At 41.5% G+C, this 14,207-nt stretch overlaps 1 protein-coding gene across 6 annotated transcripts in view; it reads right to left on the reverse strand.

The window, feature by feature from the left end:
• robo2 (roundabout, axon guidance receptor, homolog 2 (Drosophila)) overlaps positions 1-14,207 on the reverse strand; it is a 705,158-nt gene that overhangs the window by 48,615 nt on the left and 642,336 nt on the right. For all 6 annotated transcript variants that reach the window (XM_052468006.1, XM_052468002.1, XM_052468004.1 and 3 more), the window contains one exon: positions 841-968. In XM_052468006.1, coding sequence (XP_052323966.1) covers positions 841-968 — 128 coding nt within the window. The remainder of the gene's footprint in view (positions 1-840; positions 969-14,207) is intronic.

Below are 14,207 nucleotides of genomic sequence, written 5' to 3' on the forward strand. Positions count from 1 at the left end.
TAAACACATTCATCTCATTGAAAAATCCATCCCCACTTATTCATGCATTCTAATTCCATCCATTGACTCCTAACCTTGCCCCCCACCCCCTCTCTCAATTCAATGTCAATTTATGTGCTTTATTGGCATGGAAAACATGTTAACATTGCTAAAGCAAGTGAAGTAGATAAAACAAAAGCGAAAATAAACAATAAAATTAACAGTAAACATTACACTCCAAAAAGTTCCAAAAGAATAAAGACAATTTCAAATGTCATATTATTGACAAAAGGGAAAATAAATAACATTGTTGTAATTACAATGGAGTTTGTTCTTCACTGGTTGACCTTTTCTTGTGGCAACAGGTCACAAATGTTGCTGCTGTGATGGAACACTGTGGTATTTCAAAATTGGGTTTGTTTTCTAATTCTATGTGGATCTGTGTAATCTGATGGAAATATGTGTCTCTAATATGGTCATACATTTGCCAGGATGTTTGGAAGTGCAGCTCAGTTTCAACCTAATTTTTTGGGCAGTGTGCACATAGTCTGTCTTCTCTTGAGAGCCAGGTCTGCCTACGGCAGCCTTTCTCAATGGCAAGGCTTTTCTCACGAACGCTGGCACCTAGTCAAAACTGGGTATTTCCTATCTCTCCTATCTCTTTTGTCCTATCTCTCCATCTCTTCTCTCTCACCTATTTCTCTCTCTCCTTTCCCTCTCCTCTCTCCTTTTTCTCTCTCTCTCTCCTCTCCTCTCCTCTCTCTCAGTACTTTTCACTCTTTTCTCTCTCTGCTCTCCCCCAGTCTAGTACATATACAGGCCCATAGAGACTATACTGTTGGACAGGCCCTGATATCTCACCTCCTCGTCCAAAGTTACTAAGGTCATTGGGTCCACCGGAGCCACTGTTGACAGGCAGGCTGGTTGCAGGCCAGGAGTCAGCCAGCCACGGGTAGCCTGGATCACCAGCATTCAGCAGGCCTGGTCGGCTAGGAGGAAACACAGGGTTGTTAGATATGGAACATATTCATAGTGTAGTTAGGAATGGTAATAGGTTATAGTTTTCTATGAATACTATACATCTTGGAATAAATCTCTGTTTAGTTTTATAAACGAGGCTCTCGTCAGCGAAAGTCAACCCTCACACTCTATCAAATATGTACAGTATATTTTAGAATTACGTAAGAATTTCATGTTTCCTGACTAGATTGATAAATAATAATAATGAAAACATGACAGGGAATCAGCAGGGAGCCAATATGAAGACATAAGTTCCAACATATGTTCTAATGTTAGTGTGTGTGTGTGTGTGTGTGTGTGTGGTGGGGGGTGAGCCTGCAGTACTAATGGGATCATTCAAAGACAGGATGTATGTGCAGCATGTGCCTCTCCCTTAAAGTTGGATTTCCTTCAGGCAACGCTGCTCTGTATCTTTCCTTTCTCTTGCTGTGTCTTTGTCTCACTCTGACTCACACACATTAATACACACACACACATTAATACACACACACACACATTAATACACACACATGCATTAATACACATACACACACAAACACATTAATACACATACACACATTAATACACACACACATCAATACACACACATCATTACACACACACATTAATACACACACATGCATTAATACACACACACACACATTAATACACACACACACACATTAATACACACACACATCAATACACACACATCATTACACACACACATTAATACACACACATGCATTAATACACACACAAACATATTAATACACACACACACACATTAATACACACACACACACAATAATACACACACACACACAAACACATTAATACACACACACACATGAATACACATACACACACATTAATAGACACATTAATAGACACACATTAATACACACACACACACACACATTAATACACACACATGCATTAATACACACACATGCATTAATACACACACACACACATTAATACACACACACACACATTAATACACACACATGCATTAATACACATACACACACAAACACATTAATACACACACACACACATTAATACACATACACACATTAATACACATACACACACATTAATAGACACATTAATAGACACACATTAATACACACACACATCAATACACACACATCATTACACACACACATTCATACACACATGCATTAATACACACCCAAACATATTAATACACGCACACATTAATACACACATTAATAGACATATTAATAGACACACATTAATACACACACACATTAATACACACACATTATTACACACACATTATTACACACACATGCATTAATACACACACAACATTACACACACACATTGATACACACACATGCATTAATACACACACACATTAATACACACACATGCATTAATACACATACACACACAAACACATTAATACACATACACACATTAATACACACACACATCAATACACACACATCATTACACACACACATTAATACACACACACACATTAATACACACACACACACATTAATACACACACACACACATTAATACACACACACATCAATACACACACATCATTACACACACACATTAATACACACACATGCATTAATACACACACAAACATATTAATACACACACACACACATTAATACACACACACACACATAATACACACACACACACAAACACATTAATACACACACACATGAATACACATACACACACATAATAGACACATTAATAGACACACATTAATACACACACACACACACACATTAATACACACACATGCATTAATACACACACATGCATTAATACACACACACACACATTAATACACACACACACACATTAATACACACACATGCATTAATACACATACACACACAAACACATTAATACACACACACACACATTAATACACATACACACATTAATACACATACACACACATTAATAGACACATTAATAGACACACATTAATACACACACACATCAATACACACACATCATTACACACACACATTAATACACACACATGCATTAATACACACCCAAACATATTAATACACGCACACATTAATACACACACACACACATTAATAGACATATTAATAGACACACATTAATACACACACACACATTAATACACACACATTATTACACACACACATTATTACACACACATGCATTAATACACACACAACATTACACACACACATTGATACACACACATGCATTAATACACACACACATTGATACACACACATGCATTAATACACATACACACAAACACATTAATACACGCACACATTAATACACACACAAACACATTAATACACGCACACATTAATACACACACACATTAATAGACACACATTAATACACACACACATCAATACACACACATTATTACACACACACAAACACATTAATACACACACACACATGCACACATGCACACACACACACGCACGCACGCACGCACGCACGCACGCACGCACACACACACACACACACACACACACACACACACACACACACACACACACACACACACACACACACAGATACATGTGCTGGATAAACACACGTCATTATCCCTCCCCCACACAGACTCACACATAACCTTGTTCATTAACATCCATTGCTCTCTGCTGTACTCTCCCATCAAGCCCTTCTGATGATGCCCAAACTGCCCTGGCCTGAGTTGATTAGCTATCCTCCAGTCCCAGCCCTGAACCCTCACCCCTTTCCCTCCCCTACCAGGTCAACTTGTGGGCTGCTGCAGCCTGTGGATGGATGGATGTATGGATGGGGCCTGGCTCCATTTAACAGGTGTTGGGAGTCACTCCCACAGGTGTGGGGGCCATAAAAATCTCCCAATAGGACTTGAACCTGTCACAGGCGACTGGTCGGAGACCATTAGGGCCACTTTACTGTACAGTCACGTCTCAGCCTCGTTACCACGGGCAACACAGATGGAGCTACTGTAGATGAGAGATGAGAGATGGAGCTAAAATGCCTTTGTTTGTGTGTCAGTTCGTTGGTACCACACTGGTTTCCAATGGCTGAACCATAGAGATGGATTCATATTTCATACTGTGTGTACTGTAGTCTAGAAATGTATCAATGTGTTATTTTCCTGTCCAAGGTAAAGAGAGGATGTAAAAGCAGTGCTGTGTGTCTACAGACAGAGGCATCTGGCAGAGTGTGGAATGAGAGGTTGAACTGAGCTTTTCATCGTTCTGTTCAAGGTCTCCACAGCAGCAGCAGCAGCAGCAGCAAGCCTTTCTTCTCTTATCCCTGAGAAATAGCTGGCTGCTGCGGTCTGTCAAACAGGCAGTATCATGTGATCAACCGGATGGCTTCTGCTAGAGGGAACATGGCACAAGAACACCTCACTGCTAGTGCCCTGCAGTCTCTATCCCTGTCTCAGACACGCTCAGTGACCTCACTGCTGGTGCCCTGCAGTCTCTATCCCTGTCTCAGACACGCTCAGTGACCTCACTGCTGGTGCCCTGCAGTCTCTATCCCTGTCTCAGACACGCTCAGTGACCTCACTGCTAGTGCCCTGCAGTCTCTATCCCTGTCTCAGACACGCTCAGTGCTACATCCTAGCACCCTTTAAAGCTGCGGTGTGCCTCCTGCCTAACTGGACTTTTATCTCTGCTTCAGTGAGGTAACGTGATGTGCTGGGAGGAGGGGGAGATGAGGGGGAGGGGAGAGCCCCAGGACATGGTCAGGTAATGGGCGCTCTGCAGTCAGTCTCTCCCTCAGCCACAGAGCCACAGGTTCTAATGAGAAGAGCTGTTCCATGGAGGGGGACACCAAATGAACTGCAGCGCTGCAGAGACAGGAGGGAGGCGGGAGGCCCTGACAAGCTAAGAGCCCTCGTTGTGGTTCCTGAATGCCAAAACAGGCCCTCGGGGCGAAGGAGTCATTCATATTGATGGATGTGCATCAGACACTTTTTATAGGGTAATACATCTCTTCCCCTACCACCTCCCCTTCTGTTTCTCACTGATACATTCCCCCACTCCGCTCCATTCTTTCTCTCTCCCCAACCCATCTCTTTCTAAACCCCATTTTCTTTTATCCCCCCCACATATACCTCCTGCTTTCACCCCTCCTTTCCTCCCTCGCTCTCAACATCTGTCAGCCTACAGTTTCCTGGCATTTGACAAAGAAAGAGAGAAATGGAGAGGGAGGGCCATGTTCACTACACTGCACCACGGAATACCTAGTATATAGAGAAGTACTATACTACTGTCCCAGTACCAGACCTACAGCCCTACACACCCCTAATAACCATCCACCATGCAGCACGGTACAGAGACCAGAAAGACCATTTGGAAGACAAAGTGTTGACACTGGAGATGGCTGCCTCGATAATTAGAATAAGAATGATTTATATTGGGAGTATTTGGTATATGGGTTCTATTGGGAGTATTTGGTATATGGGTTCTATTGGGAGTATTTGGTATATGGGTTCTATTGGGAGTTGTGGTTATATGGGTTCTATTGGGAGTATTTGGTATATGGGTTCTATTTTGAGTATTTGGTATATGGGTTCTATTGGGAGTATTTGGTATATGGGTTCTATTGGGAGTTGTGGTTATATGGGTTCTATTGGGAGTATTTGGTATATGGGTTCTATTGGGAGTATTTGGTATATGGGTTCTATTGGGAGTTGTGGTTATATGGGTTCTATTGAGAGTATTTGGTATATGGGTTCCATTGGGAGTATTTGGTATATGGGAACTACTGGGAGTATTTGGTATATGGGTTCCATTTGGAGTATTTGGTATATGGGTTCTATTAGGAGTATTTGATATATGGGTTCTATTGGGAGTATTTGGTATATGGGTTCTATTGGGAGTATTTGGTATATGGGTTCTATTGGGAGTATTTGGTATGTGGGTTCTATTGGGAGTTGTGGTTATATGGGTTCTATTGGGAGTATTTGGTATATGGGTTCTATTGGGAGTATTTGGTATATGGGTTCCATTGGGAGTATTTGGCATATGGGTTCTATTGGGAGTATTTGGTATATGGGTTCCATTGGGAGTATTTGGTATATGGGTTCTATTGGGAGTTGTGGTTATATGGGTTCTATTGGGAGTATTTGGTATATGGGTTCCATTGGGAGTATTTTGTATATGGGTTCTATTGGGAGTATTTGGTATATGGGTTCTATTGGGAGTATTTGGTATATGGGTTCTATTGGGAGTATTTGGGGGTTCTATTGGGAGTATTTGGTATATGGGTTCCATTGGGAGTATTTGGTATATGGGTTCCATTGGGAGTATTTGGTATATGGGTTCTAGGGAGTATTTGGTATATGGGTTCTATATTTGGTATATGGGTTCTATTGGGAGTATTTGGTATATGGGTTCCATTGGGAGTATTTTGTATATGGGTTCTATTGGGAGTATTTGGTATATGGGTTCTATTGGGAGTATTTGGTATATGGGTTCTATTGGGAGTATTTGGTATATGGGTTCTATTGGGAGTATTTGGTATATGGCTGTTGTGACTGTAGGGTGGGACGGCAATACGTCTTCTGGATCCTTGACAAGTTTACTTTTAATCCTAGTTGAGTTCTGGGATTTATTGCAGCCTTGGCAAAGAAATTATTTCAATTTGTGCTATTTTCCTGTCAGACTTTTTGGCTGTTTGTTGTGAAAGGTAGCAAACCTGAGTAACCACCCAGGATGCCTGACGCGCGACGAGCCATAAACAAGCCAGACCAGAGATATTAATCCCAATGCAACTACATAAATAAGATGTGTTCACGCTCCGCATGCCTACTGCTCAATACTACCCCCACTAAAAGCCTGCACATGAAATTACACTTAAGGCATGTTGAAACATGCATTTCCATTTGAGATTTCCGTTCATAGAGGATTCTGTCACTTCTGTCACTTAGCTCCTGAGTCCCGTGAAGGAATCTCCATAGCAACAGTGTTGGCAGAACCCGTTGGCAGCAGTGCTTAGTCCACTCTCTATAGCTCAGAATCTGCTCTGGCTAAAATATTGATCAGCGCTGAGATAGTTATTCTTAGCATCTCTCTAGTGACAGGGTGAGAAGGAATGGGTCCTTATCGCCTTTTATCAATTTCACATGAGCAACCAAAGTCAAGCCATTCAGGTCTACCAATCTGCAGCCTATTCATCTTCCATGAATCATTTATTCTGTGATCGATTAAGTGATTTGTTCAGTCAGGACAATTTGGCAGCAGCCAATGAGGAGCTGGGAACAGACGTGACTCCATTTGCTATTGTCTAATTAATGCAATAAACATCCCAGGTAACAAATGAACACATTTCCCTGTGATACTGGGCGGGTCACTCTCACTCTGCAGGGAAAGATGGGGAAGCTGCAACATCTGGGCTTTGATGTGACCACAGGGACCAGGATCAGGGCTTTGAAGTGACCACAGTCACCAGGATCAGGGCTTTGATGTGACCACAGTCACCAGGATCAGGGCTTTGATGTGACCACAGTCACCAGGATCAGGGCTTTGGTGTGACCACAGGGACCAGGATCAGGGCTTTGATGGGTCCAGAGTGACCAGAATCAGGGCTTTGATGGGTCCAGAGTGACCAGAATCAGGGCTTTGATGTGACCAGAGTGACCAGGATCAGGGCTTTGATGTGACCAGGATCAGGGCTTTGATGTGACCACAGTCACCAGGATCAGGGCTTTGATGTGACCACAGGGACCAGGATCAGGGCTTTGATGTGACCACAGTGACCAGAATCAGGGCTTTGATGTGACCAGAGTGACCAGGATCAGGGCTTTGATGTGACCACAGTCACCAGAATCAGGGCTTTGATGTGACCACAGTCACCAGGATCAGGGCTTTGGTGTGACCACAGGGACCAGGATCAGGGCTTTGATGGGTCCAGAGTGACCAGAATCAGGGCTTTGATGGGTCCAGAGTGACCAGAATCAGGGCTTTGATGTGACCAGAGTGACCAGGATCAGGGCTTTGTTGTGTCCAGAGTGACCAGGATCAGGGCTTTGATGTGACCACAGTCACCATGATCAGGGCTTTGATGTGACCACAGGGACCAGGATCAGGGCTTTGATGTGACCACAGTGACCAGAATCAGGGCTTTGATGTGACCAGAGTGACCAGGATCAGGGCTTTGATGTGACCACAGTGACCAGGATTAGGGCTTTGATGTGACCACAGTGACCAGGATTAGGGCTTTGATGTGACCAGGATCAGGGCTTTGATGTGTCCAGAGTGACCAGGATCAGGGCTTTGATGTTACCACAGTGACCAGGATTAGGGCTTTGATGTGACCACAGTGACCAGGATCAAGGTTTTCTGCTACTGTAGAAGCAGAGCTCGCTCCCGACTTAGTGCATCCTACCAATCTGGTGCTGTGTAGAAATGTCTCCCCTACTATGTCCTACCACTCTGGTGCTGTGTAGAAATGTCTCCCCTACTATGTCCTACCACTCTGGTGCTGTGTAGAAATGTCTCCCCTACTATGTCCTACCATTCTGGTGCTGTGTAGAAATGTCTCCCCTACTATGTCCTACCACTCTGGTGCTGTGTAGAAATGTCTCCCCTACTATGTCCTACCACTCTGGTGCTGTGTAGAAATGTCTCCCCTACTATGTCCTACCACTCTGGTGCTGTGTAGAAATGTCTCCCCTACTATGTCCTACCACTCTGGTGCTGTGTAGAAATGTCTCCCCCACTGACTTAAGCTATAGCAAATATAGTGCCACAGATACAGACCCCTCCAATCCCATCCGCCGGGGTGAGAATCAGAACCACTTATGTGGAAAATTGAAGGAAAAACACTACAGCAAAAAATAGATGAGAAAAGACATGGCAAGTGGCGTGGTTAATTCTTTGAGTGCTTGTAGCGGCTCTCGCAGAAATACACACTATACACACTATCCACACTATACACACTATCCACACTATACACACTATACACACTATACACACTACACACACTATACACACTAACCACACTATCCACACTATCCACACTATACACACTATACACACTATACACACTATCCACACTATACACACTATCCACACTATCCACACTATACACACTATACACACTATACACACTACACACACTATCCACACTATCCACACTATACACACTATCCACACTATCCACACTATACACACTATCCACACTATACACACTACACACACTATCCACACTATACCACACTATACACACTATCCACACTATACCACACACACTATACACACTATCCACACTATCCACACATCCACTATACACACTATACACACTATACACACACACTATACACACTATCCACACTATCCACACTATCCACACTATACACACTATACACACTATACACACTATCCACTACACACTATCCACACTATCCACACTATCCACATCTATACACACTATACACACTATACACTACACACACTATACACACTAACCACACTATACACACTATCACACTATACACACTATACACACTATACACACTATCCACACTATACACACTATACACACTATACACACTATACACACTATACACACTATCCACACTATACACACTACACACACTATCCACACTATACACACTATACACACTATCCACACTATCCACACACTATACACACTATCCACACTATACACACTATACACACTATCCACACTATACACACTATCCACACTATACACACTATACACACTATCCACACTATCCACACTATCCACACTATACACACTATACACACTACACATACTACACACACTATACACACTATACACACTATCCACACTATCCACACTATACACACTATACACACTATCCACACTATCCACACTATACACACTATCCACACTATACACACTATCCACACTATACACACTATCCACACTATCCACACTATCCACACTATACACACTATCCACACTATCCACACTATACACACTATCCACACTATACACACTATACACACTATACACACTATACACACTATCCACACTATCCACACTATACACACTATACACACTATACACACTATACACACTATACACACTATACACACTATACACACTATCCACACTATACACACTATACACACTATACAAACTATACACACTATACACACTATACACACTATCCACACTATCCACACTATACACACTATCCACACTATACACACTATACACACTATACACACTATCCACACTATCCACACTATCCACACTATACACACTATACACACTATCACACTATACACACTATACACACTATACACACTATCCACACTATCCACACTATACACACTATCCACACTATACACACTATCCACACTATCCACACTATACACACTATCCACACTATCCACACTATACACACTATACACACTATCCACACTATACACACTATACACACTATCCACACTATACACACTATACACACTATACACACTATCCACACTATTCACACTATCCACACTATACACACTATACACACTATACACACTATCCACACTATCCACACTATACACACTATACACACTATACACACTATCCACACACTATACACACTATACACACTATCCACACTATACACACTATACACACTATACACACTATCCACACTATACACACTATCCACACTATACACACTATCCACACTATACACACTATACACACTATACACACTATCCACACTATCCACACTATCCACACTATACACACTATCCACACTATCCACACTATACACACTATCCACACTATCCACACTATCCACACTATACACACTATCCACACTATACACACTATCCACACTATACACACTATCCACACTATTCACACACACTATACACACTATCCACACTATCCACACTATCCACACTATACACACTATCCACACTATCCACACTATCCACACTATACACACTATTCACACACTATACACACTATCCACTATACACACTATACACACTATCCACACTATCCACACTATCCACACTATCCACACTATTCACACTATACACACTATCCACACTATACACACTATACACACTACACACACTATCCACACTATCCACACGATTCACACTATACACACTATCCACACTACCACACTATACACACTATCCACACTATACACACTATACACACTATACACACTATCCACACTATACACACTATACACACTATCCACACTATCCACACTATACACACTATACACACTATCCACATTATACACACTATACACACTATACACACTATACACACTATACACACTATACACACTATCCACACTATCCACACTATACACACATCCACACTCCACACTATACACACTATCCACACTATACACACACTATCCACATGCTATACACACTATACACACTATCCATACTATTCACACTACCCACACTATACACACTATCCACACTATACACACTATCCACACTATCCACACTATTCACACACCCACACTATACACTATCCACACTATACACACTATACACACTATACACACTATCCACACTATCCACACTATCCACACTATACACACTATCCACACTATCCACACTATACACACTATCCACACTATCCACACTATCCACACTATACACACTATCCACACTATACACACTATCCACACTATACACACTATACACACTATACACACTATCCACACTATTCACACTATACACACTATACACACTATCCACACTATCCACACTATCCACACTATACACACTATCCACACTATACACACTATCCACACTATACACACTATTCACACTATACACACTATACACACTATCCACACTATACACACTATCCACACTATCCACACTATACACACTATCCACACTATCACACTACACACACTATCCACATGCTATACACACTATACACACTATCCATACTATTCACACTACCCACACTATACACACTATCCACACTATACTATACACACTATCCACACTATTCACACTACCCACACTATACACACTATCCACACTATACACACTATACACACTATACACACTATCCACACTATCCACACTATCCACACTATACACACTATCCACACTATCCACACTATACACACTATCCACACTATCCACACTATCTACACTATACACACTATCCACACTATACACACTATCCACACTATACACACTATACACACTATACACACTATCCACACTATTCACACTATACACACTATACACACTATCCACACTATCCACACTATCCACACTATCCACACTATACACACTATCCACACTATACACACTATTCACACTATACACACTATACACACTATCCACACTATACACACTATACACACTATCCACACTATCCACACTATCCACACTATCCACACTATTCACACTATACACACTATCCACACTATACACACTATACACACTACACACACTATCCACACTATCCACACGATTCACACTATACACACTATCCACACTATCCACACTATACACACTATCCACACTATACACACTATACACACTATCCACACTATACACACTATACACACTATCCACACTATACACACTATACACACTATCCACATTATACACACTATACACACTATCCACACTATACACACTATACACACTATACACACTATACACACTATCCACACTATCCACACTATACACACTATCCACACTATCCACACGATACACACTATCCACACTACACACACTACACACACTATCCACATGCTATACACACACTATACACACTATCCATACTATACACACTATCCACACTATCCACACTATACACACTATACACACTATCCACACTATCCACACGATACACACTATCCACACTACACACACTACACACACTATCCACATGCTATACACACACTATACACACTATCCATACTATACACACTATCCACACTATACACACTATCCATACTATACACACTATCCACACTATCCACACTATACACACTATCCACACTATCCACACGATACACACTATCCACACTATACACACTACACACACTACATACACTATACACACACTATAAATCAAATCAAATCAAATAAAATCAAGTCACATTTTATTTGTCACATACACATGGTTAGCAGATGTTAATGCGAGTGTAGCGAAATGCTTGTGCTTCTAGTTCCGACAATGCAGTGATAACCAACAAGTAATCTAACTAACAATTCCAAAACTACTGTCTTATACACAGTGTAAGGGGATAAAGAATATGTACATAAGGATATATGAATGAGTGATGGTACAGAGCAGCATACAGTAGATGGTATCGAGTACAGTATATACATATGAGATGAGTATGTAGACAAAGTAAACAAAGTGGCATAGTTAAAGTGGCTAGTGATACATGTATTACATAAGGATGCAGTCGATGATGTAGAGTACAGTATATACGTATGCATATGAGATGAATAATGTAGGGTAAGTAACATTATATAAGGTAGCATTGTTTAAAGTGGCTAGTGATATATTTACATCATTTCCCATCAATTCCCATTATTAAAGTGGCTGGAGTTAAGTCAGTGTCAATGACAGTGTGTTGGCAGCAGCCACTCAATGTTAGTGGTGGCTGTTTAACTGTTTAACATCTATCAGCGTTAGAGCAGGCTTGCTCACTATACACACTATACACACTATACACACACACACACACACACACACACACACACACACACACACACACACACACACACACACACACACACACACACACACACACACACACACACACACACACACACACACACACACACACACACACACAAACACAGGCACACACATAAACACACAGACAATATACACACAAACAGAAAAACTAACTCACATACAGATACACAAAGTAGACTAAATAGTGGAAAAACACACTCAGACAAACATACTGAGTGTGATTCTAGTTTAGAATGTCAGACGAAGTGTGTGAGCTCTGTGTGGATTTACTTATTTACTCAGGTGTGATAGATCAGTAGACAGACAGAAGCCCTGGCTCCTCTAGGGAGCCTCCTGAATCCCTACAAAGGCTCAGTAACTGGTGTCATTGAGTAACCCCCCCCCCCCACACACACACACACACACACACACACACACACACACAGGGCGAGCAGGCTGTGTGGGGTGCAGCAGAGGTACCTCCACACCTCTCCACTGGGTAATTATTTGTACAT

The sequence above is a fragment of the Oncorhynchus keta genome, chromosome 18 (genome assembly GCF_023373465.1).
Source record: "Oncorhynchus keta strain PuntledgeMale-10-30-2019 chromosome 18, Oket_V2, whole genome shotgun sequence".
Taxonomy (NCBI): Eukaryota; Metazoa; Chordata; class Actinopteri; order Salmoniformes; family Salmonidae; genus Oncorhynchus; species Oncorhynchus keta.